At 37.6% G+C, this 27,847-nt stretch overlaps 1 protein-coding gene across 4 annotated transcripts in view; it reads left to right on the top strand.

Moving 5' to 3' along the window:
• Window positions 1-12,338: 12,338 nt before the first annotated feature.
• Window positions 12,339-27,847, top strand: part of LOC132294285 (probable inactive ATP-dependent zinc metalloprotease FTSHI 4, chloroplastic) — a 39,551-nt gene continuing 24,042 nt past the window's right edge. For 2 of the 4 annotated variants that reach the window (XM_059792085.1, XM_059792103.1), the window contains exons 1-4: window positions 12,341-12,717; window positions 13,615-13,870; window positions 22,598-22,964; window positions 25,298-25,556. In XM_059792085.1, coding sequence (XP_059648068.1) covers window positions 12,454-12,717; window positions 13,615-13,870; window positions 22,598-22,964; window positions 25,298-25,556 — 1,146 coding nt within the window. In that variant the 5' untranslated portion in view covers window positions 12,341-12,453. Of the gene's footprint in view, window positions 12,718-13,614; window positions 13,871-22,597; window positions 22,965-25,297; window positions 25,557-27,847 lie in introns of all 4 variants that reach the window. The other 2 variants (XM_059792110.1, XM_059792095.1) reach the window with 2 other exon arrangements.

Below are 27,847 nucleotides of genomic sequence, written 5' to 3'. Positions count from 1 at the left end.
ATCTTGTGTCCATACTATCTCATTCATGCCCAATGCCTATAATATTCCAGATTGCATGCACTTTATACTCATATTTATTAGCATGTTCACCTCTTGTCACTTGTATAGATTCATGTCATATATGTTTTGTCTATCTTATTTGACATGCATGTTTCTATTTTGTGCTTTCAATTCTTTATTCTGGCACTGACTCCCCTTGCAAGTTTTAAATTATTTTTCAGGCCATAACTAAGCACAAGTCTGTTGCCAAGAGGCAACACGGGCCTCAGAGACGTATCAGACCGAGGAAAGAGGAGCCAGCAGAGCCCTCTCATATACAGGAGAAGCCATTAGAGCCTACTCCACCTCAATCACCTTCTCATAAGGCTGAGGCTGAGGCTGATCATATTCCATCTACTTCTGAGGCTCAGTCAGCGTTTACACCATCTCCATCTCCATCATAGGCTGAGGCTGAGCATTCACCATTACCATCTCCACCACACTAGCCAGCTCGAGAGTGTGACAGGCCCGCTCCTAGATATGTATATATGACAGTGGACCATGAGTCAATTTTCGACACAGATTTCTTCTCCAGATCGGTGCTGACCCGATCAGCTTATGATGATATTATCTAGAGGGCCCCAGTTACTGAGCCAGTCTACCCGCGGCTAGTACAGATGTTCTTCCAGAACCTCCGACCGTCCCCGCGTACCACGGCAGAGCTGGTCACTACCATAGATGGCCATCAGATTTCTATTACCGTGGACACACTAGCCAGATCATGCCATTGTCCACACCGATGCCCTCTGGAGCTACAGGAGCTTTATCCTAGGCTATACAGGCCTTCTTATGCCGACATGGCAGTATTTCTGACACGTCACCATGCCGATAGCGAGACTTTCGCCACCCGCACTTATCTTCCAGATGACCTATGGTTCTTTGATTCCGTTCTCTTTTGAAACATATATATGGCCGGGCACAAGATTCAGCGGCGAGGAGACTATCTGACAGCCCTCTACGCATTTTATACAGGCCACTGGGTATCTATCCCCGCGCCCATCTAGAGCGTGATGAGGAAGCTTTTCGATGAGTATATCAGCAATGAGAAGCCCAAAAGGGCTAAATCTCTCCCATTTGGCCACATCATCACCCAAATACTAATTGATCAACGCTATCATTTCCATCCTCAGGAGCACCCTGAGAGAGGTTCCTGTCACTTCTTGAAGAAGGACTGGGATAAGAGCTACAATGCTATTATCACCAAACTGCAGGACCACGCAGTAGTGGCTGCAGAGGAGCTCGAGGCTAAGGAGGTAAAGGCAGCAGCAGCAGACCCCACAGCGGATGATGTACTAGTAGGTCCAACTGCCGAGCACATAAACATTGATTTAGAGCGACCTACAGATAAAGAAAGAGCAGCACTCTCCAGCTGGGTCACCAGTACACGAGGGGGAGCAGACTCAGGATCTTTCTTCTGATTCATCCATACCTGAGGCTCCTAGTCTGACCCCCAGCTTTGGAGAGCGTCTTCAGGCTCTTGAGGATGCAGTGGTTGCTATCAGAGTTGATACTGCTGCCATTCGAGCCGATGTTGTAGCCCACCGAGCTGATTTTGCTACATTCCGCACAGATGTCATGACTGCACTCCGAGACTTATCTAACGATATCCGCAGAGCTCGCCCTTCCCAACCTGCCTCATCCACTTGAGATTCCCACTTTCTTCTATCTTTTTATACTACATCTCTATAATTTATACTTCATTTTTGTCACTATATATTATTTGCAGCCGGATATGTCAGCTTTGCTCTTTTAATGTACTCTATACTTTATTTTCTTTATATATGTTTTTGCTATGGATGTCATCTATTATGTTCCCATATCTATCTGTTTGACTCCATCAGGTGCATCACAGTGACTACAGTGAGAGAGAATGCTACATAATTTTCAGGACCACTCTTATACCTCTCTCACTGTTTTATTTCATTTACACTTGCATGTCCACTGTGCACTGATTATCCCTTTTTGTTATCTGATGAGTTTATCCGAGTGCCAAATTTCAGGACCACAGTTAATCCCAAATTTGGGGGGGCCATGCCACCCACTTTGGATACTTCAGTCCCAGCCATTCTTTGCCTTAATTGCACCGGTATACTCTTTCCTTTTGTTCTCTTTATACGTTGAGGACATTGTACCGTTTAAGTTTGGGGGTAATGGTGTATGTTACAGTGTTTGCTTTTAAATTCAAAATTTTGAGTATAACTTGTGTATTTAAGAGATTGTCTATGATTGGTCCATATGAGCGATGATTTTGATCTTTTGAGGACTATATTGCTTAGAATTTAAAAATTGCTTGACTTGAGAGTTCAATACTCCTTGTATGCCTTGTGGATGCCATTTATGAGTAAATTTTTCGAAAGATTGATATCTTGCTTACACTTGTGGTCAACATCATCTTGATTTTGTGATTGTTTTGAGATTCACTTTAGAATTCTACACTAGCACAGGCACACACTAGCATTCATTTGTGGGGTACATGTTTTGTTGATTATTGAATTGGTTATATCCCAATTGAGCTAGTAGTGCATTGAAAGCTTTCATTCTTGATAAAGGTGGATAACAACCCCTTTTCACTAAGTAGCCGGGATTCTAGCATCATCAAGTACTAAACTTCTCGCGCCGAAAGGTGGAGGGCCCAAACTCTAGGTTAATAATTGAACTTAATCAAAAAAAAAAAAAAAAAAAAAAAAAAAAAAAAAAAAGTGGGGACTTCTCCCAAAAGGTGAGAAGTGAGAAATGAGTAGATGGAGGTTGTCTTGATTTGTAGCCCAGTTGATTTGAGTTTGTAAGTCCGTAGGGGTGTTTGAACGCCTAATACCTTAAAGTCGTCTAGTTTGGGAGTCATTGACCTAATACTCGATCTCATGGATCACTAGAAAGCTTAATAGATCAACACATTACACCATGCTTCCATCTTTGATCCTAAAAATTAAAAAAAAATAATAATAAAATAAAATAAAAAATTCGAGTGAAAAGAATAAGCGCACCTAGAACAATAAAGCTTTAATAAAAAGGTCCACTTTTTGTCTTGATGATCGGTACTAGATTTGTGTGCTAGTTTGAGGGTAAAGATATGATCATTTCTTTAGTTAGCTAAGATAACAACACATTTGATGCCGGTCCACTCAAAAAGGATTCTAGAGTTGTTTTGATTTGCATGATCATTTTCTTGATGTGTGGAGGACCATATTTGCTTGCTTGATGTTGAGATTTTGGGAGATTGCTTAGAAATGTTTGAAAAATTGCATACTTGAGGTATTTTTCTCCCAATGCTTGTTTGCAATATTGGTGTCTCTTTTGTGAGAATGAGCTTAATGTTTGTGGGTATCATTTCTGGAAACCCTTACGAGACTTCACTCGTCCACTAGGGGTAACCTAAGGGTTTAAAAAGCTTGTTGCATATGCTAAGTGCAATCGTGTTCCCTACGAAAATGGCGTTATCCATTCATTGCTTTCTAGTTCATAGTTGTTTAGTTATTCATTTCATTCATTTACTTTCTAGTTCATTGCTAGGCACTAGCAATAACATGCCTTACCGTAGATGAGCCAGTATAGAGACATGCCAATTGGCGTATTGAACGCAGTTCGGTAAGCCCAAATCGCATTGTTTAGTCGTGTCTTTTCGAGAATATTTTTGATTTCACGGTTCGAGACTTCCACTTGACCACTCGTTTGAGGGTGGTAAGGTGTGGCAACCTTGTGAGTGACAGAGTACTTTAGGAGGACGGATCTAAGATAGCGATTACAGAAATGAGATCCTCCGTTACTAAGGAGTGCTCTAGGCGTACCAAACTGACTGAATATATTCGTTTGAATGAACTTGACCATAGTGGAGTGGTTATTGGTTTTGGTTGCCTTGGCCTCTATCTATTTAGACACATAATCCACTACCAAAAGTGTGTACTCATGGCCATATGAAGATGAAAATGGTCCCATGAAATCGATTCCCCATGCATCGAAGATTTCAGCAATTAAGATGGGGTTCAACGACATCTTGTCTCTTTTAGACATGGCCCCAAGCTTTTGGCATCGCTCACAAGATTTGCAATAATTATAAGTGTCCTTGAATAATGAAGGCCAATAAAATCCACTTTGAAAGACTTTAGATGAAGTCTTCTTAGCACTGAAATGCCCTCCACATTCTAGAGTGTAGTAGAATTTTAAAATATTTTGAACTTCATTTTCAAGGATACATCTCCTAATTATTTGATCTGGGAAATATTTGAAAAGCTTCAAGTCTTGCCAAAAGAAATTTTTGATTTGAGCAAAGAACCTGTCTTTCTCTTGCTTAAACTATTGAGACGGAATTTTTCCAACCTTAAGATAGTTGACAATATCAGCAAACCAAGGAAACGGCACATGAGAAATCTAAAACAGTTGCTCATCTGGGAAGGAATCATGAACTGGAGAAAAATCAGAAGTTTTCTCAATGAGAAGCTGAGAGAGGTGGTTCGCTACGACATTGTCAATGCCTCTCTTGTCCTTAATCTCAAGGTTGAACTATTTGAGTAAGAGTATCCAACAAATGAGTCGAGGTTTGGTCTCTTTCTTTGCAAGCAAATGCCTTAATGCGGCATGATCGGTGAAAGCAATAACCTTGGATCCAAGAAGATATGAACGAAATTTGTCCAAGGCATAGACAACAACTAGCAACTCTTTCTCAATTGTTGTATAATTCAATTGAGCATCTGAGAGGGTCTTGCTAGCGTAACAGATGGTATAAGGAACTTTCTCGACATGCTGGCTCAAAACAGCACCTAATGCATAATCGGATGCATCGCACATGATCTCAAAGGGAAGAGGCCAATTAAGTGGTTTCATAATTGGGGCGGAATTGAGAAATGAACGAAGCCTCATGAAAGCTTTCAAACATGCTTCGTCAAAGCTGAAAGTAGTGTCCTTAATAAGAAGATGGCACAAAGGCTGGGATGTCTTGCTAAAGTCCTTGATGAAGTATTGGTAAAAACCAGCATGACCAAGAAATGATTGAATTTGTCTCATTGAAGAGGGAGGAAGAAGGCTAGAAATTAATTCAAATTTTTCCTTATCAACCTCAATCCCCCTTTTAAAGATAATGTGTCCCAAGACGATTCCTTCTTGAACCATGAAATGGCTCTTTTCCCAGCTTAGAATCAGATTTTTCTGCTTGCACCTTTTGAGAACAAGCGAGAGATTATAGAGACAATCTTCAAAGGATGCTCCAAAGAAGGAAAAATCGTTAATGAACACTTCAAGAAAATTTTCAACCATATCAAAAAATATAGACATCATGCGCCTTTGAAAAGTGGTCGGTGCATTGCATAACCCAAAGGGCATGTGATGATAAGCAAAAGTTCTAAAATGACAAGTGAATGTGGTCTTCTCTTAATCTTGAGGATCTACAATCACTTGGTTATAGCCAGAATAACCATTAAGAAAACAATAGTAACTTTGGCCGGCTAGCCTTTCTAGGATTTAATCAATGAATGGAAGTGGGAAATGATCTTTCCTAGTTGTAAAATTGAGTTTCTGGTAATCTATGCACACACGCCACCAGGTGGTAGTGCGTTGTGGCACAAGTTCTCCCGCTGAATTTTCAACAACGGTGAGGCCGAATTTCTTTGGAACAACTTGAGTGGAGCCTACCCACTTGCTATCTGAGATGGGGTAGATGATTCTCGCATCTAATAGCTTAGTTACCTCTTTCATGACAACCTCCTTCATGTTAGAATTCAACTAGCGCTACACCTCTCGGGAAGGTGTGGCGTCTTCCTCCAAAAGAATGCGGTGCATGCAAATGGAGGGGTCAATTCCATTTAAATCAGCCACCGACCAACCAATAGCTTCTTTGTGCTCTTGTAGCACCACTAAAAGGTTGTTTTCTTGGTCTTTGGAAAGATTGATGCACTAATGACCGGAAGAGTTTTGTTTATACCAAGAAATACATATATGAGATTAGCTAGGAATGGCTTTAACTCAAGGAGGAGTGATGGAAATTAATGGAAGACGTTCCTTTGGCACTTTCCAAGAAGGAAAGTCTGAGATTTCATTAGTATCAAGCAAAGAGTTAACTTCACGAATAGATTAATTAATATCGTAATCTTTGAAGTCAAAGTGAGCCAAGCAAGTTTCAAGAGGATCTTGACCTAGAATGAATGGGAGAGATTCTTCGATCACTTCATCTACGGTGTTAAGAGAGAAGCACTCATATTCATCTGAAAGATGTTGAGAGGCATTGAAGATGTTGGGCTTCACCTTTATATTTCCAAAAGAAATATCCATCACCAAGTTCGACAATTAATTGAAGCATTAGCCATGGGGCTTATTCAAGCGCCTTTAATTGCATTAGTTAAGTTTATTATTTGTTTTTATTATATAGATTATCTTCATTTGTGTGTTTTTGTGTATTTTCAGGTTGATGTTCCAAAAATAAATAAAAATAAGGATTTATGGGCTCTTGAAGAACAAAAGCATATGTGGCTTATTTGACAGAGTTTTACAAAGAAAAGATGGCCCAATATCTCATGGACACATTCAGCACTACAAAGAGGAAAAGGTTGAATTCGTTGGCCTAAGTTCAATGTCAAGCATATTTTGGCCCATTAAGAAGCAAGGAGTAATTCTAGCAAAAATCAGCATTGCGCATCTGTAGCATTTTGGCCATAACTCTCTACTCCAAACTCCATATGATGAACCGTTTGATTCTATGGAAAGCTAACTCAGAGTTCTAAGTGGCTTATATTTTAAAGGAAGTCCAATTTCGATGTTTAAGAGGTTAAAATTGGAGAACAAGGTTGTATGTTACTGCTGCTAGAATACTACCAGGCTGTCAAAATTCAGCATTGCACACTTGTGGAAAAAAGGCATAACTCTTTGGTTAAAAATCTAATTGATGCAAAGTTTGATTCTGTGAAAATCCGATTCGTAGCCCTAGATACTTTATGTTTTAATGGGAGGCAAATTCGCACATCTAAGGGGTCAAAATTGGAGTTCAATGTCTCATGAAATTTCTGGCAGAAAGAAGCTGCAACCATGGGGCTGGAGTGGAGGACTTCTTCTTCTTCAATCATTGAAGCAACTGCCATGTCCATGAGGAACTAACTCCCTTCTTAGGGAGTTGATGTAGCTCATTACAAGTAGATATGTGGTAATTGTATTTCAATTTGGGGATTTAAGACGTATATTGCAAATTGCATAATTTAGAGATTTACATATGTTGTAATTGGATTTCATTCAAATAAATGATTATGTCGAATTGTTTATCTTGTCTTAGAATTCATTTCTTCATAATTATATTTCTTACATCTTTATAGTGAGAATGAAGATGAAATTATGCAATGGTGTTCTTGGCATGTTGTATGAAGATTTTGACAGTCCATTACTTAGGAAAACCTTTGATGGATTATGACTTAGTCTTTGACTTCATGTGCATTTACCATACATGTAACGGATTTGATAGTCCATGACTTAAGAAAAATGTTTCATACTACACCCTAGTTTAGGTAGATGAATCATACCAATCTTTGATGGATTATGCTTAACTCTTGAATGTATGAACTTCTTGAAGATATTGTAGTTATCATGCATTTTTACATATTATGGTTGTATACATAGTTAGTCCCCAAGTTAATTGCAATTAAATATATTTATGAGGCTTGTGGTGAAGTCACCTCCCTAGCCTTTTTCTTTCTAAGTTTAATCCATTTGAATTCATTTTATTCACTGCTTTTATGCAATTTTAATTTATAACTCTAAGTGACAAACAAATTAAACCATCATATCTTTTATCAAACTTAAAGTAATTTTACAACTTTGTTTGCCATAAACTAGCAATCCTTGTGATTCGACAAACCTTTATAATAGCCCTATTTTACATTTATTTGTGCTATTGCAAGTGGTTATTTTAATTGGTAAACAAATATCACATATCAATTTAATATGAAAAATGGTGTTTGGGAATTGGTTAAATTCATTATTCTAATTTCATTATTCAGTGTAGTTGTAAAATGTTTGAATCTGTGGGCTTGTTGTGTCGACATAGTTTAAGGATATTGAATCTTAATGCCATAAAAAAATATTCCAAGTGAAAATATATTGACGAGGTGGGCAAAAGGTGCAAAGGAAGGGATTATCATTGATGAGTATCGCGAGCCATCCCAGAAGGCGGTATCATCATCAAAGACAATATTCTTGAATAAGCTCATTTGCAAAGCTTTTAGCGTTATAAGTTTAAGTGCATATGATGAGGAAACATTTGCAATTGTTAATGGCCATCTAGACCAAATTGTACAAGAAGTCTGAAAGATTAAATCAAGGAATGTGATGGATAGTTGTGATTCTGATAGAGTTGATGTTGTGAATGAAGTAAATGACTCAATTGGTGAAAAAGTGGTGTTAGATCCTCTACGTATGAGGCCAAAAGGGGTAACATATGGTATGCTTAAGGGCTGTTTGGAGAAGCGAAAGAAAAAGGCAAAAAAAAGGGTAACAAATTCCCAAAGAGAAGATATTTCACATGTCCCTGCCGACTCTCAACAAATGAGTTCTGACTCCCACAATCAGGTACAATATAGCACAACGTGTATGTGTAGTCATATAGAGATTATCTTATAATAATTATTTATTTGTTAGGTCTATTTGTCATACAGGTTTTTGGATATCATAACAGCCCTTTTTGAAACTTTCAACAAATAAACTCTTTTTTGCCAAATTGGAGTCAGGTAATTTTTTTTTTAAAACTTAATTGTGTGTTTTAGTTAGACATAAAATTTTTACACACATCATTTTCATATATGTATTTATAGGTGTCATACAACAATGTTATACAGAATCAAACAAACCATAATTTTGATAACATTAATCAGGTATGAACTTTTCACATTCATTTTAAGCGTGAATAAATGTTTTAATTGTCTTTTATATTCTAACTTCTATGTTTTTTAATCATTTATGTTATTTTTGTAGCTGTCGAGAAATGATGCCATGGAAAATAGTGGGAATTCCTAAGAGCTATATGAGCATCTGTTCTATTCCTTTTGGCTTGATAATTCTATTTTTTTGGCTTTCCTGATTAAAAAAAAGTTCATTTTGCTCTTAGTTATGCTGCTCAATGCTTTTGCCCTTGGCTATGTTACTCAATGCTTTTGCTCTTGGCTATGCTGCTCAATAGTCCATAGATTCATAGACTTTGTTTTTGAAACGGAAGATGAACCCCTATTTTGTTGTACAAGATTCTTATTAATATAAATTATAGCTACAATGAAAATGTTTTAATTTTTTTTTTTTTTTTAGTTATGCAGCATTTTTTCTTTTTTCTTGTTTTAAGGATTTCCTTTTCTATTCCAAAAGTGTTTGTGTGCGCGTAAGTATGTAAGAGTGTAATTATGAAACCTTCAAGGAGATGGAAGGTTCAAATGATAGCTTCATGGACATTCAACAAAAACCTGGACAAAGGATTAGTTACAAAGCCAAAGTTTTGCTTTTCAAACACTGTTATGAGCTTGCTCTAGGCTAAATTTCTCTTAATACTAGTATATCTTCAAGCTAATGCTTAAATCTAGGTGCTATGGAGTTTTGTAGGCTTGAGATAGTGAGTGGTATATGTGTGTGTGTATATATATATTTGTTTTTTTCTTTTTTTTATTCGAAGCCCAAGTATTGTCTTCAGTATTGAAATGCCTTGTTGAATTGTTGTTTGGATGGAGAAAGTAAAGATCCTCAAATACTCCTTTATAGTGGTAGGTTAAGCCCAGTTTGTTATACATTTCCTTTCTTTAAAAAAATTTACGCACTTGCTACTCAGTATCATCCAAAAGAAAAGTGTTCATGAAGTTACATATAATTCAAAATAACAAAATAATACTTAATTATTTTTTCTATCACATATCATTCAAAATAACAAAAGAGGGGTGGCAATATATCTTTTTCCTTATTTCCTATCCTCTCTCAATATAGGAAAACAATACAAGAGAATTCATGCATTTCTTGTTGCAACAAGAAAGAAAAATCGAATTATATTACTCATAACCTTAGCTATTTGAGGGAGATATTATTGGATGGCCAAAGAACAATACAATAACATTCCTTTTTGTGTTCTTGCCTAGAACCTAAGGCTCCAAAGCCACACCACTATGGAGCTATAAGAGGTGACAATTGTGAGCGTTTTCTTGTTCTTGGAGGAAGGTGAGATTTTGAACTTTGAGCACACCATAGAATTAGCCATTGCAGGGGATAAGTATTCTGGATTTGCATTGCAAGTAATTTCATCCCACAACTATAATCAACAAGGTGCCATTAGACTACTATGGTGCTAAACCTGGGCAATTTACTTCTTCACCAACAAATATGATTTAAGGATGGGACTAAAGTTCTTGAATATGATAACATGGATGCCACCTACAAAAGCCAAACTTTTTATGCAATTTTTTTTTTGATACAACCATAGAATTAAACACAAACCCAGAATAAATATTGTAACCAAACTATAGATTTTGAGATTTGAAGAGTGATTTAAGAATAGATTAGGATACATAATTGGCTTATACCAAAAAGTCACCATCATAGAGGTGCATTGGATTGGCATCACACTTAATTATGTTGCAGTGTATCTTATTAAGAATAATTGTCCACCCCCTGCCCCCCCATATTTCAAGTGCCTCTTTTTATTTCTCATGCAATGATTAAAAATCATAAAAGGTAGTAATAATCCAATTCAATAATTGAGGGTTTAAAGACTTCAAAAATACTTGTCAAAAGAGAATTGTATGTCATACAAAAAAATAATAATTACTGAGTATTACCATTCTAAACTCATTAGTGAAGAACAACTAGTACAACCATCTATCTTAAAAAGGCTTTCTGTAGAGGAATGAAGCCAAAAGAAGAGAGATTTCTAAAGAGAGAAAGCAAGACAGACTGAACCATCGGTGTTTCCACCCGTTTCCCAAACTAGCCAATCCCAAACTGCAACCCGTAGTCACTTCCACCACATCAACACTACCAATGAAAGATATGTCATCAATGGCGATTTCTGCACCAAAAACTTCTAGGGGAAATACACCAAACGGATGGGGTAATGTCTATAGACGGACTGGTGTATGTATAACGAATTGGTAAGAGAGAGAACGACTCTGGTGAGAGATGATTGGGATTTTTTTTATGAGAAAGGAAAGAAGAAAAGGGGATGAAATGCTGAGGAGAGATTTTAGGCATTGGTTGATTTTGTCTCAAAATAGATTCTTGGAATTGATTAATTTTGAAATCAAAATTTGAACTTAGAAAGAGAATTTTATCCAACGGGAAAACGAAATTAGAAAGAGAGAGAAATTTATCCAAGCGGGAAAACAAAATCAGAAAGAGAGATAACGTCTGTTTCTCTTCGTTAAATTCTTTCACTTGTCTATGCTAACATGGCAAGTTATATTAATATCTGACATGACAACTTATATAAAGAGCTCATATAAGTTGATTATATAGTTTAGTCCACCAAATAAGCAATTTGACGTGGTGGACTAGGACCATGCAATAATTTCTCCCAAGCTAGAGCCATTGTAATTAGGGATATAAATTTAATCCGTGGGCTGGTCTTTGCTCGTCTCGCCCCTACTTGGGACATGAGGTTTTGAGATTATTCTAATCGATAGATTTGAAAAAATAATTTAAAATCCGTAAAATTTTGATTAATAATTAATATATCAATAAATATTTCTTCTGATAATTTTAAATTTTAACAACATTTTTGTTTGTATAAATTTAATCCACGGGTTGGTCTTTGCTCATCTCACCCCTATTTGGGACATGAGGTTTTGAGATTATCCTAATCAATAGATTTGAAAAAAAAATTTAAAATCCGTAAAGTCTCGATTAATAATTAATATATAAATAAATATTTCATTCTTTATTTCTTCTGATAATTTTAAATTTTAACAACATTTTGTTATTATGATTGTTAAATATTTGACTATGCTACTAAAAATTTACAAAATTTATTTAAATTTTTTGAAGTTTGAATTATAATTATTTTTTTTTACCAACGGGCAGTGGCCTAACGGTATCAGACCCTTACCTTACAAAGAGAGGTCAAGGATTCAAGTCTCTATGGAGGTATGTGTGTGTGAGTATCACCTATGAAAAAAAAAAAAAAAAAAAAAGTTTGAATTATTTTTCAAGTTTATCCGGTAATGTTCTATATTCTAGGCTTTGTGTAGCTGGGCATTCAGTTCTGGCCCTTTGGGCCTGAGTCTCAGGTCCCTTTTTTGTTTGCATACTATAATTATTTTATTTTTTAATAAAATTTATTGGAAAAAAAAAAAAAAATTACAGTTCCATTCTGTCTTTCCAGACGTATACTGTTGCGAAGACCATGAAAGATAAGAGTGAGAAATTAGTGAGAGAGTAGAGAGAGAAACTCAGGGAGAGAGAGCATCTTCATTGTTGAAGATGATATCCAACGTTTCAACCACATTCGATTTTACTCAAATTCAAACACCATTTTGTCCTTTTAAAACCCTAATTAATCCATTTCTGCTTTCTTCTTCCAGACATGTTTTCAGAAGAAAATTACCGTTCAAGTCCAACATTCAACTTCTCACTAAATCCAGCAAACTTAATATTATGGCTTGTGAAGCTTCAACTTCGAGTTCGAACTCGCTCGTATCTTCAGCAACTCAAGAAGATGACACCGAGTCAGCCCAGCTATTCGAGGTGTGTTTCAAGTTGAATTTTTGCACTTATATTTATGTTATCAGAAACGCAGTGTTTGGTTGCTGGGAAATCTTAGTAAAAAAGAAAGAAAAATTGAGTAGTTCTTCTGTTAACGTGGTTGTCTGAAGAAAGCTTGGGTGGTTCTGAAATTTATACATTTCATTTATAGTGAACCTGTTCATAATTATGCTACAGATATGTATGTTTGGCTTTGAAAATTGTGAAATTAAAAAACCCTTTTTCAATTTTAAATCATTAATTCAAAATTGTTTAAATGTTAATACCCAGAATTTAAAATTGGGAAATGACCTATAGGCGCTTAATTATCAATATTATTGTATTCAGTTACTCTAAGGGACGAAGCAATCAGGCTATGACCTTAGATAGAGTGGGATGGAAAAATAGGATTCATGTAGCGACCCCAAGTAGTTGGGGAAAGGGATTTGTTGAATTGAGTTGAGGATAGGGAATGGATCAGTTGTGTGATAGAACTTGCAGATTGTTGTAGAATTGCAACTGTACTTCAGCTGTTCGGCTGCATGGAATTGGAATTGGTGGAATTGGAGGAAAGCAACTCAAAAAAATTGAACAAAAATTTTCTCCAATTCCACCAATTCTAATTCCAAGACTCTAATTCCATGCAGCTGAACGTGGCCTTCATTCATTTATACTTAGGGTTGTCCTGGAAAATAAGGATCTAATAGCTTGTGTTTACTTGTGCCGCTGTAGATTTATATGCTACTGATGCTTATGATTTCTTGAGGTCCATGCGAATTTTCTTTTTGTAATTAATAGATGTTGAAAATTTGCATAAAGAATTTTGAATTTTTGATATTTGATTTTAGATTTATATTATGGATATTATTTTTTAGTCTTTGGTCTTATATGTTTTTTTAGAAGCTGAAGGATGCAGAAAGAGAACGGATAAATAAATTAGAAGAACTTGAAAGAAAGGCAAATGTTCAGTTAGAGAGGCAGCTTGTGATGGCTTCAGAGTGGAGCAGGGTATTGTTGACTATGCAGGGAAAGTTGAAGGGAACAGAGTGGAACCCTGAGAAATCGTACACAATTGACTACAGTGATTTTTTGGGACTTCTTAACTCAAATAATGTCCAGTTTATGGAGTACTCAAATTACGGTCAAACAGTAACAGGTAGGAATTCTTCTTCATGGGCAGCTCTTTTTCTTTTGTTGATTTGCATGTCGTGGTTTTGGTGACAAAATGTATGACAACTAGTTTGCTTCTTACTTGGGAATAAACAGATATTGAGAGAATGTTTTCTTTGCTAGCCAATGTGCGTTCAACAGTATCTCAATAGATTCTTATACCATTGCTTCCTGCGCAGCTCTTGTTTTTGAATAATTGTTAGTGGTCCCATGTGTAAAACTTTGCAATAAGTACGGATCCTTTTTATGTAACTTATGGGATTATTATTCCTTTTTCATATATTTTATTTAGTAGTGTGGTTTTGATGTAGGACAGTTTTATGGACTTTTTCTTGGAACTGGTCATCATATCAATTCAACCCGAGGAGACCCATTTCCAATTGGAAACGACCCAATTAGCAAAACCCACTAGCTAAAGCTAGTGGCTCATGTAGCTTTTCAGCCAAATTCAGTCGTTTAGGATTTTGAAATCACGCCTTTTAGTCCTATTGGGAGACTGCCCAATATTTTGAGATTTTTGTGGGAGGTCTAATGAACTCAAATTGTTCTGAAATTTAATAGTTATCTTAGTTTAATGATTATGATGTTATCTTTATTTTATCATAATTTATAAGAAAGAGTTTCAAATTTTACTATTTTTAAGTTTCCTTCTGTTTTAGGAGTTCTCTACTACAAATACATGTATTGTAAGAGCAGGGATATACAATAAACTCAGTTATCACTAATACGTCAGATTTCTCTGCAATTTTTTTTCTGAACTCTGTGGATCCAAAGCTGTTTATCGTTCATTTGTGAACTTTCATAGCTTCCACTTCGTCAGGTTTGCACTTTTTTCTTTTTATTTTATTTTTTAACCATAAATAAATTTTATTAAGAGGAATTATTTTTGAAATAGATAGTATCCTTTCTATGCTGGAGAGCAAAGGGGTTAGAGCATACCTGTATTATGGATACCAGTCAACATGTTGCCACTATCATCAATATGTTCAATCTCTTTGCATTTCAATGGGTTCCACAGCTAAAATAGACTCTAAAAAATCTACTGACCCTTGACATACATCTATCATGCACACGGTTCTCAATATTATTAGCATGGTGGGGTTGTTTTCTTACTAATTGTAGGAGTTGTAATGCTTGTAGTGTTAGCTGGAATTAGTTTGTGTGGGAGAGTTTATTCCTGATTTTGTGCTTTGTTAGTCTCTTTGTAGTTTTTTTTTTTTTTTTACTTTGTTATTTCTGATTGCCAATTTCTGGAAATGGGCTTTCTTAGTTTTCTATTAGACAGGTACTCCTCTCTTCTCCTTGTTTATTTGGTTGTTTATTAATAAAATGTTACTTAGGGAAAAAAAAGAACGGGTACCAAGGATAGTTTTGTAGACTAAGGATTGGTAATTTTTTTTTTTTGATAAGTAAGAATATAATAGAAGGCGTTCAAAAGGCGAACGCATCCCACGAACTATACAAGAGCCGAAGCCAAAGAAAAGGTCCCTAGGAACCCAAAAATTCAACAATTTTATCTATAGATATACAATTTCTCCCCATCAGCCAACAAAGAAAATAACTAATAATATGGAATTTCAAAACTTCAATGGAAGAAGATTCCTCCCTTCAAAAGATCTACTATTCCGCTCCTTCCAAATACACCACATCATGCAAAGGGGGTCTGCCCTCCAGAAATCCCAGGCGTGGGCCCCCACGCTGCAACCCCTCCAAGCATCAATCAAAACCCTCAATGACCGAGGCATAACCCATTGGACTCCAAACAAACCAAAGATAAGGTTCCAAAAGTCGTGAACCACGGGACAATTCAAAAGAAGGTGATCCACGGTCTCTCCATCACTTTTACACAAACAACACTAATTGATAGTATTCTGTCTTCTCTTTCTCAGATTGTCCATGGTCAAAATCTTACCTCAAGTTGCAGTCTAAGCAAAGAAAGCCACTCTGAGAGAAGCCTTCGCCAAACTGTTTTCCAAGGAAAATCGGAACCAAAAAAATCGAAAAGGCACATAAACATGGAGCGGACTTCATACCTCTCCTGAGTAGAGGGCACCCAAAGTAAAACGTCATTGCCTCTGCCTTCCACCTCCTGTCTATATAGAAGATGTAGTAGGCCACATACCTCATCCACCTTCCAATCTTGAAAAGAACTTTAAAACCACACATCCCCTATCAAGCTAATAACGGTTAGCCACTTGGACATGTCTATCAACAGGAATCCTGAAGAGTCTTGGAAAAGAACAAGACAATGGGCGATCACCACATCATAAATCCTCCCAGAACCGAACCCCTTTGCCGTCCCGAATTATGAATCTTATGTGTTTAGAAAATTCATCCCGTCCCTTTCGAATAAATTTCCACACATCCACACCCACACTACCAGCACTAGAAACTGGACTAGAGGACCACCCACCTCTCTTCTCCCCAAAACGGCATGAAATAACCCTCCTCCAAAGACGATGTCGTTCACTGCCAAATCTTCACAACCACTTACCAAGGAAAGCCCTGTTAAAGGGGACTGACCTCCTAATACCAAGGCCACCCAGCTGAATAGGCCTGCAAACTTGCTCCCAACGGACAAGATAATACTTGAACTCCTCTCCCCACCCCAAAGGAAATTCTGTTGAATCTTCTAAATCGTTCTAGCTATTGAGGACGCCATCTGAAAGAGAGACAGAAAGTATGTAGGGAGACTCGACAACATACTCTTCATGAGAATAAACTTCCCCCCCTTCAACAAATATTGCTTGTTCCATCCAACCAATCTCTTCTCAAACCGCTTGATCACAGGATCCTAGCCTCCCACCCTCCTCGACGAAGACCCCAAAGGCAAACCCAAACAAGAGATAAGAAAAGAGCTCACCCTACAAGCGAGAACCACAGCAAGAGAAGCAATATCCTGAACCTTCCCAATCGGGACAAGCACATTCTTCCCCACATTAACCTTTAGACCAGAAAGTTAGAAACCGCCTGGAAACACACCAGAACACACCTCAAGTATCTCAATTGGGACACACCAACATTGCAGAAAACTAGAGTATCGTCTGCAAACAATAGATGAAAGATTTCTATCTGATGGACTGAATCTCTACCCACCCTAAATCCCTGATAAAACCTAGATCCACTGCCCTCCTCATCATCCTACTAAGGGCCTCCATGACAATGAGGAATATAAACGGAGAAAGAGGATTTCCCTGCCTCAAGCCCCGAGAACTACCAAAAAAACCGATAGGAGGCCCATTCACCAAAACTGACAGAGGAAATACAAGCCTCTATCCATCTCCTTTATCTCTCTCCAAAACCCAATCTCCCTAGCAAATACAACTGGAGGCTTCAACTAACATGATCATAAGCTTTCTCAATGTTAAGCTTACATAGAACTCCAGGGACACCATTCCTCAATCTGGAATCCACACACTTGATGGCAATAAGAAAGGAGTCCAGAATCTTCCGGTCACCAACGAAGGCGTTCTGAGACTCTAAAATGACCCCATCCAAAACCTCCCTCAATCTCATAGCAAGAACTTTGGCAATTAGCTTATAAATGCTGATGCAGCAGCGGGTAGGGGCGATTCAAGAACATAATTCAAGTAAATAAGAAAGATGTTAAGATAGAGATTGAGAGAGAAATAGAAAAGAATAATAGGGGAAGAAATCAAAATGAGGGAGAAGAGAAGAATAACAGAGGGAGAAATTAGAATTGAGGGACAAGAAACCACAATAATTTCTGAATAATAATCAATAATCAATCATCAAAAGTTGTCTTTCACAATGTCTAAACCAACATATAAATAGGCATCGAAGAAAAACCCTAAAATTCCTATTACCATAAATAAAATGGAGGAAGTTTCTGTTTTTTTTGGATACGTTGTATAGACAGAAGGATATTGGCAGAGGGTGTGATGATATTTTGTGGGTTCCTTTAGCTCATGGTCAGTATGGTGTCCACTCTATGTTCATCTGTTTGTCCAATTTCGTTGGTCCTGAGTTCCCTTGGAAGTCTGTCTGCGCTCTAAAGCTCCTCTTCGAATTGCATTCTTCGTTTGGACTGCCACATTGGGGAGGATTTTGACTTTGGACAATTTGAGAAAGAGAGGCAACATCATTGTTAATTGGTGTTGTTTATGTAAAGTTGATAGTGAATCCGTGTGTCACATTCTTTTGCATTGTCCTGTGACGTTTGATTGTTGGAGTTTTATTTTTAGCATGTTTGGCGTGTTTTGGGTAATGCCTAAGCACTCCTCTCAATTGATTAACGGTTGGAAAAGGTGTCCTGTCAAAGAACAAGCTCGGGATTTTTGGAAGATTGTTCCACATTGTGTTTGGTGGTGCTTGTGGCGTGAGAGGAATAACAGATCCTTTGAAGGAAAAGAATCGTCTTTAGCTACTTTAAAAATTCATATTCTTCGTTCTCTATTCTCTTATGTAAGAGGAAGTGCATGCTCCTCGATTGATGATTTCTTTGATCTCTTGGATTCCATTGGTCCTTGGACCTTTTTTATTCTTGTATTAGGGACATGTTCCCCTTTTGAACATTTTTCTAATATATTTTTACTTATCAAAAAAAAAAAAAAAAAAAAAAAAAAAAAAATAGAAAAGCAAAAACCCTAATTCTATCTTTCTTTTCCACGTCTCCAATAGTAGGTGTGGGCCATATGGACTTCAAGCTCTCGGGCTAGGCCCAGTTCTCCATCAAATGCACCCCGACTTATAGGCCTAAAATCCTTAACATCGGAAGCACCACCCGTCTTAGAAATGAGGGTGATAAAAGATGTATTCAACGACCTCTCGAACCGCCTATGAGAGTGGAACTCATGAAAAGTGCCCATCACATCACTCCTAACCATCTACCAGCTTTCCAACAAAAACCTCATAGTAAAACCATCCGGACCTAAACCTTTGTCACCATTACAACTTTTGAGCGCCTTCAACATTTTCTCCTTGAAAAAGGAATCTCGAGCCCATCCCTATCCAACTCTGAAATTGCATCAAAATGAAGACCACCAAGCCTAGATCTCCACCGAAGAGGCTCAGAGTAAAGCCTCTGATAGAAGGAAGCAATCCCCCTACACACCTCCTCCTCCCTACACAACTCCACCCCATTCACACAAATCCGCTCGATATGATTACCCCCCCGAGGGCATTTGCAACCCTATGAAAGAACTTTGTATTGCGGTCTCCCTTTTTAAGTCATAAAGCCTTAGATTTCTGTCGTCATGAAATCTCATCCATAATAGCAATCTCAGCAATCTTCGCCTGACAGTCAGCTCTCCTTGTGCGCTGAATCTCCATAATACCACCCACCCCTCCAGCTGATCAATCTCTTAAGCTCCGTCTCGAGGAAACAAAGTTTCCTAGCCAAAACCAAACTCGGGGTACCAACCACCGTAGCCTCCTCCCACCAAAACCGAACTCTCCCCTGAAAATTCTCCGCTCTAAGTCACATATTCTCAAATCTAAGCGGGATACTTCGGGATCTCAAACCCCTACAATCCAGGACCAACGCAAAGGTCACCCTAGCCAAAGCTGCCTAAACAACATCCGGGAATTTCTCCTCTTAGTCCCCAGAAATAAGGAATCTGTCCAGCCAAGAGAGAGTGGGCGAATCCCTACTACTGGACCAAGTAAATGGCCGCCCCTTCTAACGGTAAATCAATGAGAGGATGGCCATCAATGAATACCGAAAACTGTTTCATAGCCGAAGACCACCTCCCACCTATAGATCTCTTTGTCGGGGACCTAACTGCATTGAAATCCTCACCCACACACCAAGGAAGAGACCACAACCCTTTCACGCGACTGAGCTCCTTTCACAACAAAGGTCTATCTCCGTCATCCACCGCCCATAAACCCCAGAAAAGATCCATCTGAAACCATCCTCCTCCAACACACAGACACATGAAATAGAGAACCTCCCTCTCCAGATGTCCACCCTCGACAACCATCTTCTAATCCACATGACGAGAATGCCTTCGGAAGATCCTGTAGCATCCAACGCCTCCCACTCAACAAACCTTCCTCCTCATAGGCTCCTGATGACCCTATCCGATACTGAAGCAATCTTTGTTTTTGAAGGCACACCACATGAGCTCCCCATATTCTCACTGCCAACTTCACCACCTCCTTGTTATCCGGGCGTTGAGACCGCGGATATTCCAAGAAATGATTCGTAGCTTCATGAGGAAACAATGCCGTTCACCTTCCCTTTACCCCTCCCTCCACCCCTCATGCTTCCCCTCTCCCTCTCCATCCCCTCCTTCCCCTCATAGTTGACATAAGAGATAAGATTCCTCACCTCCCTCTCCCCTTTCCAAGAAGGGTGATTCCTTCTTTTTCAACCCCCCTTCTAGGCTTCTTCTTCAAGTCCCCTTCTCGCCCCTCCACCGTCGCATGGAGAATCGACAAGGACTGCCCTTTGTTTCCCTCGAAAGAGACACCCAACAGTTCACTCATAACACCTATATTCTCTTTCACCCAGTCCTTACCCATCCTGCTTCATAACATCCATCTCCAATCCTTCCGGTCACACCACAGCCAAGGGGTCAACCACCCCCAAAATTGGATGATCCTCCTCCGCCCACATAGTTATTAAAAGCCCAAGGCGCACCGAGGCGCTAAAGGTCCCTTGGAGCCTAGGCGCGAGCCTGAGTGATGTGAGGCGCACAAGTAAAATTTTAAAACAACAATTCTTAACAAAAATAACACAATTAAACAATGAACATCCAATAATAAAAACACTAAATTAGTCTAAATATATCACAATTAAATCAATAAAGCAACTAGAAAAATAGAACAATTAAACTAATAAAGCTATTTATTCATAAGAAAGATTCAAAAAAAGCAAAACATAAACCAATTAACCATATATTATAAATTTATACTTGATGTCTTAAGCAAAAGCTATCAAGTGGTCCAACGTGCTGATCCATCTCCACACTTCCTGCACCACCCCCCAGCCCCTCCTTGTCATCAACACATGAAATCCAGTCGATGGAACTATCCCACCCACCCTCTGATTTATCCAGCTGAGTGTCCGTAGCATTGTTAATCATATCATCTGACAAAAAACTGTGCCTTTTCAGTTCCTTGACCAGCAAAGCAGCCGACTCATTGCTGAGGGTGATACGGATATCCTTGCCAACACAAATAGTCATCCTCTCTGAACTCCCATACAAACCATCCCTCTGTGGCCTCAACACAGTCCCACAATCAGCTCTGCACAGACCAGCACTCTCATCCCTTCTCAAATGAACAGCGTCCCCAAATCCCTACCAGAAGAAGAAGAAGACGGAACAGAAGAAGAAACATCTGAAAAAAATCCTGCATCCCCCATGCTATTCAGGTCATCGTCCTTCCCTGACGTCACATCCCTTTCTGACAGCCCAGGACCCCCATACCTGATTGGACTATTCTCAATCATCTCTTCCTCAAAAACCGCCTCTACTGCAGGTGAAAGCATTCGAGACACCACTGACAACCCATCATTCTCCTCCCCCACTGCACTCCTTAACACCCCACAAGGAGGAGTAGAAGAAGGAGCAGACAGAGAGCCCTGAGAGTAGAGAACAGGGGACATACCAGGTTCAAAAACAGTGTTATTGCGAGCAACCCAATTTGAAGCAAGTATTCAGTTATAAATATTTGCATTATTTGACCTAATATGAATTCCGTGTCTTAATTTGTTATCAATCTCCCAACTCCTTCTTGGTTTTCCACCATCTTTTTTTATTTTGTTGTTTTTTGATAGTTGTGCTATGAACTGATGGAAAGTTATTGGTAACAGAAGGTCTTAACATTAGCATACACTGGATGGTTGTTCTGCCAGTGTTCAAACTTCGACTAATTGTATGGTATAGGCTGGTGAAAAGAAGGAATCCATTGTTTCTCAAATCACATCATCATGCATCTCCTTCACATTTGGTTTTTGACTTTTTGTTGTCATGCACCGTAACATTAACTGACTTAGATGCCAATTGTTTTCTAAAGCTTTTAAAAATGAATTTAGTTCTGGCGTCTTTCAGAGTTCCAGTTGGCAGATATTATTTGCATGACATCAGTCTCTTACAAGGTTTAGAACTTAAACTTTAGGTTTAACTCCAGCCTCTCTAGAATTTAGGGAAGAAGGAAGTCTGAAATTTTCACATAATATTAGTGAAGTGATACGAGTGAAAGAAAAAAAAAAAAAAAAGTAGTAAACCTGTAAGTGGTGTACTGGCATCTGTGAGTTTTTTTACGGGAGCCTATATGCGGAAATGTTATTTGAAGATAATGGCTTTTATCCTGCATTTTCCCTTCTTCCCTTCATATCTTCTTTATTGTCGACTTTTTTTTCCCCTCTCTCTCTCTCTCTCTATTTTTATGCTTCTGATAATTGCAGCTATTTATTTCTTTGTTTGTCAATCCGATATGTTTTACATGTTCTTTGATTTGCCTTTAAGTCATTGTCCCATAACTAGTTTCAGGACATTATTTTCTAAAAGTTCCCGTTGCTGTATCTATATGGTAGATCTGTTCTAATGATTCGACAATTTGATTGTCATCTGAATCATGTTACTCTTCTTGTGTTTTAGCCTTTGTCAATCTATTCATTATGACTGTTGGACTTGCTAGCATATTGCTTAAAACTTATTTCTTATTTCTTATTTTCCTGTCATCCTTAATTCTTAAAATTTCATGCTGAAAATTATGTATCTTTTTTGTTCTCTGTCTCCAGTTATTCTACCACATTCAAAAGATGAACACGAGCAAGGCGATTCCAAAGAGAAAATTGTGTTCAAGCGCCATGTGGTTGACCGTATGCCAATTGATTCTTGGAACGATGTGTGGCGGAAGTTGCATCAACAGCTAGTAAATGTTGATGTTCTTAATGTGAACACTGTTCCTGCAGAAGTCTATTCTACTGTTGCAACTGCAGTAGTGTGGTCTATGCGGCTTGCTCTTTCTATTGTACTATATCTCTGGATTGATAATATGATGAGACCGATTTATGCAAAATTAATACCTTGTGATCTGGGAACTCCTCCGAAAAAGACCAGGCAGCCACTCAAGCGCCGTGCTCTTGGATCATTAGGGAAGAGTCGGTAAGTGGAGAGTGATTTCTTTGTGATTTAACTGGTAGATGTGTATTTTAATTTTTTCCATATCTTTGGCAGCATGTTAATGTCATTCTTTCAACTTATTCACAACTATATATGCTATATTGTTAATAGAAAAAAGGAAAGAAACATTAGAAGTAGGGGGGAAAAAGGCTTCTTGTACTATATTTGAGAGAGAATCTGGAGGAGATTAATTACACCGCGCTGGAGTTAGTAACTGCTTTTATGTTCGTTAACAAGTTCTTTGCCAGAACTCTTGTATTTTATTACAGGATTTACATCAATCTAATAAAACTGCCTCCTAATGAGTGCGCAGGACACCTTTGGTTACTTGCATAGGAGAAAATGGCAGACGGATTCAGCCATTTACTTGAAGTTCTAATAAAATTTTTTATGCTCAATTTAGTTAGTGATAACTACTAAAGTAAATGTTATACAATGCACACTTCAGTTTGTCTTGACTTTTTATTTTATTTTTAGAGTTTATGTCTCTTTTGAGGATTGATGATTCTATAGGGTTTTTTTTGGCTTTTTAGCCTTAAAATCCTCAAAGAATATATGCAAGAAATTTTGATGTCAAATTTAGTTTTATCCATAAAGTTGAAAAAATTATTTGTGTTGAAGACGTCCTTCTACATGAAACACTTTCTTAATGATAACGCTCCCCACCACCCTGCGTTGTGGCTATTATCTCTTCTTTGTTCTTGTGTTTCTTAAGGCCTGTTATCATGACACTTATTTTTTATTTTTGTGGTGCTTAAGTTTTATTTGTTAGTTACTGAATTTTAAAAATATTGACATACTTGTATTATTTACACCTGACAATGCAAGGTTCTGTCTCAGTATAGTTTTACAGAGCCCATTTGGCCCAAACCTCTTGTTATAAGTTTGTTTCTTCTTTCAAACAGGCTAATGGGTTGACCAGGCTTGCAGAGAATAAAGATTAAGCTAGTATTTCATGTTTTGCAATATACTCTCAGTATTATATTCGTTTCAAATGCATCATGATCTGGATCATATTGCTTTCTCTGGGTGATGTGATTTATAACATCCCTTTTGGATAATTAAATGTCAGATTAGCTTTAATAAATTCAATAACAAGGACTAACATTCAGCTCTCCTAATTAAGAGCCAATTCCTTGTGTTATAATAGAACAATTCTGTCATGAGGTGCACCTAATGGCAATTGTCACGAGCTTTCCTTTAAATTGAAACGTTTTGCGTTTGCGAATGAATCAGATGTGTTGCTGGTATGAAATCTTCAATAATACTGTCCTATCATTAAAAAAAAAAAAAAAAAAAAAAAAAATTCAAAATACCTTGAAAGTTGAAAGCTAAATCTTGGAGAGAGAAGAATTGACTGTGTATCATTTCATCTTCCAAAGGATGATTACAATAGGTATATCTAATGTTCTCGAGAACATAAAATAAGGAAGGTGATAGGTGAGTGCAGTGCAAGGGATGTATCTAGACCTATTGTGTGTTTTGGTAAATACATCATGTGTAAAATATGAAAGCAGCAATCATACCCCTAATTAAGGAATAGTTGACTATGAGTTGTATTCATGACAATAATTGGTAAAAAAAAAAAAAGAATCCAAATGTTTAGCTAAAGTGTGTGAATACTGGAAATGGTTTTTGATTTGAAAATTGGACTGTATAATCTTTAAACTGTTCTATTTCAAATGGCCATGCATTAAATGTCACTTTCTTAAAAAGTTGAAATCACCATAAGGCACATTTAACTGGGAATTTGGGAGGGAGGAATTAGTATATTTTACATTCTTTTGGATGAATAAGTCCAGATGTTTATATAGGTTTTAGATGCTCTTTCTCTGCTGAAGAAGTGAGTTTTGTAGTTTTGAGTTGTTTGAGTGCTATTTTCTGGCCCTTCTATTTCTCTTGATTTTCAAGAACCTCTTATCCTCACTTTCGTACTCTTTTCCCACTTTTAAGTTTTAACCTCCATCTTCTAGTTCTTGTAAGAGAAATGTAAGGAAATGAAAGAAAAGCAGTGAGTTCTGTCATATGTATATACCAAAACTACCATGCTGTTTGCATCTTACTGAGAATTCTCATTCATCTTGTGATATGAACATATCCTGAAATATATTCTTTGATTTTTCACAGTGCTGTATGTTGAAATAAGCGCAGGGTTAATCCTTTGTTACTCATTGAACTGTCTATATTGTCCAACATTTTTATGCAGAGTGATATCTTTGAACTTGATCTTGATAAGCTATAATAACAATGTTGTCAATTGATGATTTCTGCCAATAAAGCATTTGGAATCTTATTGCTCCATCTTGTACTCCCAGGGCAAAATTCATATCTGCAGAAGAAACTACTGGAGTTACCTTCGATGATTTTGCTGGTCAGGAATATATAAAGAGGGAACTGCAAGAGATTGTTCGAATACTAAAGAACGATGAGGAATTCCAGAATAAAGGCATCTATTGCCCAAAAGGTGTGCTGCTCCATGGGCCTCCTGGAACTGGTAAAACACTTCTGGCTAAAGCTATCGCTGGCGAAGCAGGACTTCCCTTTTTTGCTGCTAATGGCACTGATTTTGTCGAGGTGAGGCCTGATTTTCTTAGGACAGTTCTTATATAAAATGATGAATTAATGAGAAAATGATCCTAACAGTTGCCACTCAAATGAAATATGCATCTTGGAATGCTGTCAGTCCTTTTGATAACTTGCTGAGGCTGCAGTTTGTCATAGCATCTCAAGGAAGCCAAAGGGCAGCTCAATCCGTTGGATGTCACTGTCTGAAAAACGAAGTCATCATTTCAACCGTTAGTAAAAGATTGAAACTAGTTGAATTTACAAAAGGGAGCTGATATTCATTCCACTTTCACCATTTGCACTCCGCTTGAATGTTTTTATAATTGAAAGGACTAAATATCCCTCAATATTGGAGTGCAATTGTCCTTTATCTAAAAATTATGGAGTGTGAATGTGGTTTTGAAGGATAATTATGTCGTTTCATTTTTTTTAAAAGCAAGAGGAGTGCAAATATCATTATACTTTACAAAATCTTAAAAATTATCATCTTTGTTAGGATTAGAACTTAGTGCTAGCAGATTTCGTAACAGAAACCAGAGTCTATTACTTATGTTTTATTTTCGAAAGTCTTTTTAGTTAGTTAGTGGTGGTATCTATGTCCAAGGGAAGAATCAGCATTTGAAGATACATCAAAGGGCAAAAAGGTAAAATCACACTTCAACTAGGGTTCAAAATAATGCATTGTCATTTTAGGGGCACAAGCATACATGTTTTGATTCATGAAAAAGGTGTTTTGAATGCATGAAATTGTTTTGGGTAAATTACCATAACCTCCCGTGTGGTTTAGGCCTATCACATTAAACTTCTGAATTTTTTTTGGCCGACCTCCCTTAAATTTTGGACAATCTCAAATTCCCCCAGCGTTTGACCTGTTAAATATTTTTTCATCAGTTGACAAAAATACCCTTCATGAAAACAAAATGATTCAAATACCCTTACTAATCATCTCTAAAATGATCATCATACCCACAACCACTCCACTTAATTCTTCCTACTTTTCTCACGCTCTCTCTCTTCTCTAGAAACCATTTGGACCTGTTTTTGTCATCTCTCTACTATCTATCTCCAGCATCCCTTTGAACAGGATCTGCAATTGGTTTTAATCTTCCCAAATTCCTCTAATTACACCATCTGCATGTATAGATATAATATATATGCCAAAAATGGGTTTTGTTAGAGTGCTAACATATATATATTTACACACACACACACAGTGCGTCTGTATGAATAGTTTTGGTTAAAAAATACTCTGCAATATGTTTGGAAGGCGTAAGATTTTGATACAATGATCTCGAAGCATGTTGGTATTGAACTTTGAAGTCACCATCTTCAGCTCTGCCAAAAGCACGGGTATACAGTGGAGTGTTGGTGCCCGCAGTTATGGTGGACAGAGAATGCTGAAGATGGTAGTTGATTAATTGACCTCTTTGGATGTTGATTTGGTGGTGGTGGTGGTGAAAATTTTGCCTCCTGTAAATTTATTGCTTACAGAGTTTAGGGTTTCTGCAATTTTTCATTTTGTTTTTGAAGAGTACCAGAGTGAAACAGTAACAAAGGAGAGAGAGGGGGTCAAAATCAAATAAGGTACCCGTGGATGGAGGTAGAATGAGATGGCAGGCGGTGGTGGGGCTTCGGGTTGAATTGAGTGGCGGTAATTAGGGCGACAATGGTGGTGGAAGGAGATAGTGAGGGGGCAGGGGTGGAGCGACAGTTAGAGAGAGATGTGTGTGTGAGAGAGATGAAATAGAGGTGGCGGATTGAATAGCGAAACGGTGAACAAAGAGGGTTTTGGGGCTTTTAGTCTTTTTGTTATATTGATGGTTTCTTATTTTTTTTTTCCCCAAGTATGATATAGTATACAGAGGGTAAATATGTAAAGTTACATAAAACGTTTGGAGCCGTTTGACTTGCTAACTCTGGCAAAGGTGTCACTGTAATTTTTTGAAAACTTCAATTTAATGGTGATAAACCCAAAGGGCCAAACCTCAGGGGATGGCAGGGTAATTTACCCAATTTTTTTGGCATAAATATATTTAGAAAGGCAAACCCAGTGCACGAGGCTTCCGCCAAAGGCATAAATATATTTAAACAGAAAATTATAACCAAAAAGTAAGCCTTGCTCAATGTGTCAGTCAATTGACAATTTCTATCCAAGTTTTTGTTGAAGTCAAGAATGCTTGGATTGAAGTCAATCAATCGAAGCATTGCCAACGAGGTTCGATTGATTGTTTGATTGATGGACCTGTGCGTGAACTATTATGAAACTTTTGTATATTAGAATTCTAAAAGGCTTAAGTTTC

The sequence above is a fragment of the Cornus florida genome, unplaced genomic scaffold, assembly GCF_030987335.1.
Source record: "Cornus florida cultivar Cherokee Brave unplaced genomic scaffold, ASM3098733v1 CherokeeBrave_3.0.0_Hap2_Chr01, whole genome shotgun sequence".
NCBI lineage: Eukaryota > Viridiplantae > Streptophyta > Magnoliopsida > Cornales > Cornaceae > Cornus > Cornus florida.
The sequence above is the reverse complement of the archived record's forward strand: the minus strand, read 5'-3'. Positions and strand labels throughout refer to the sequence as shown.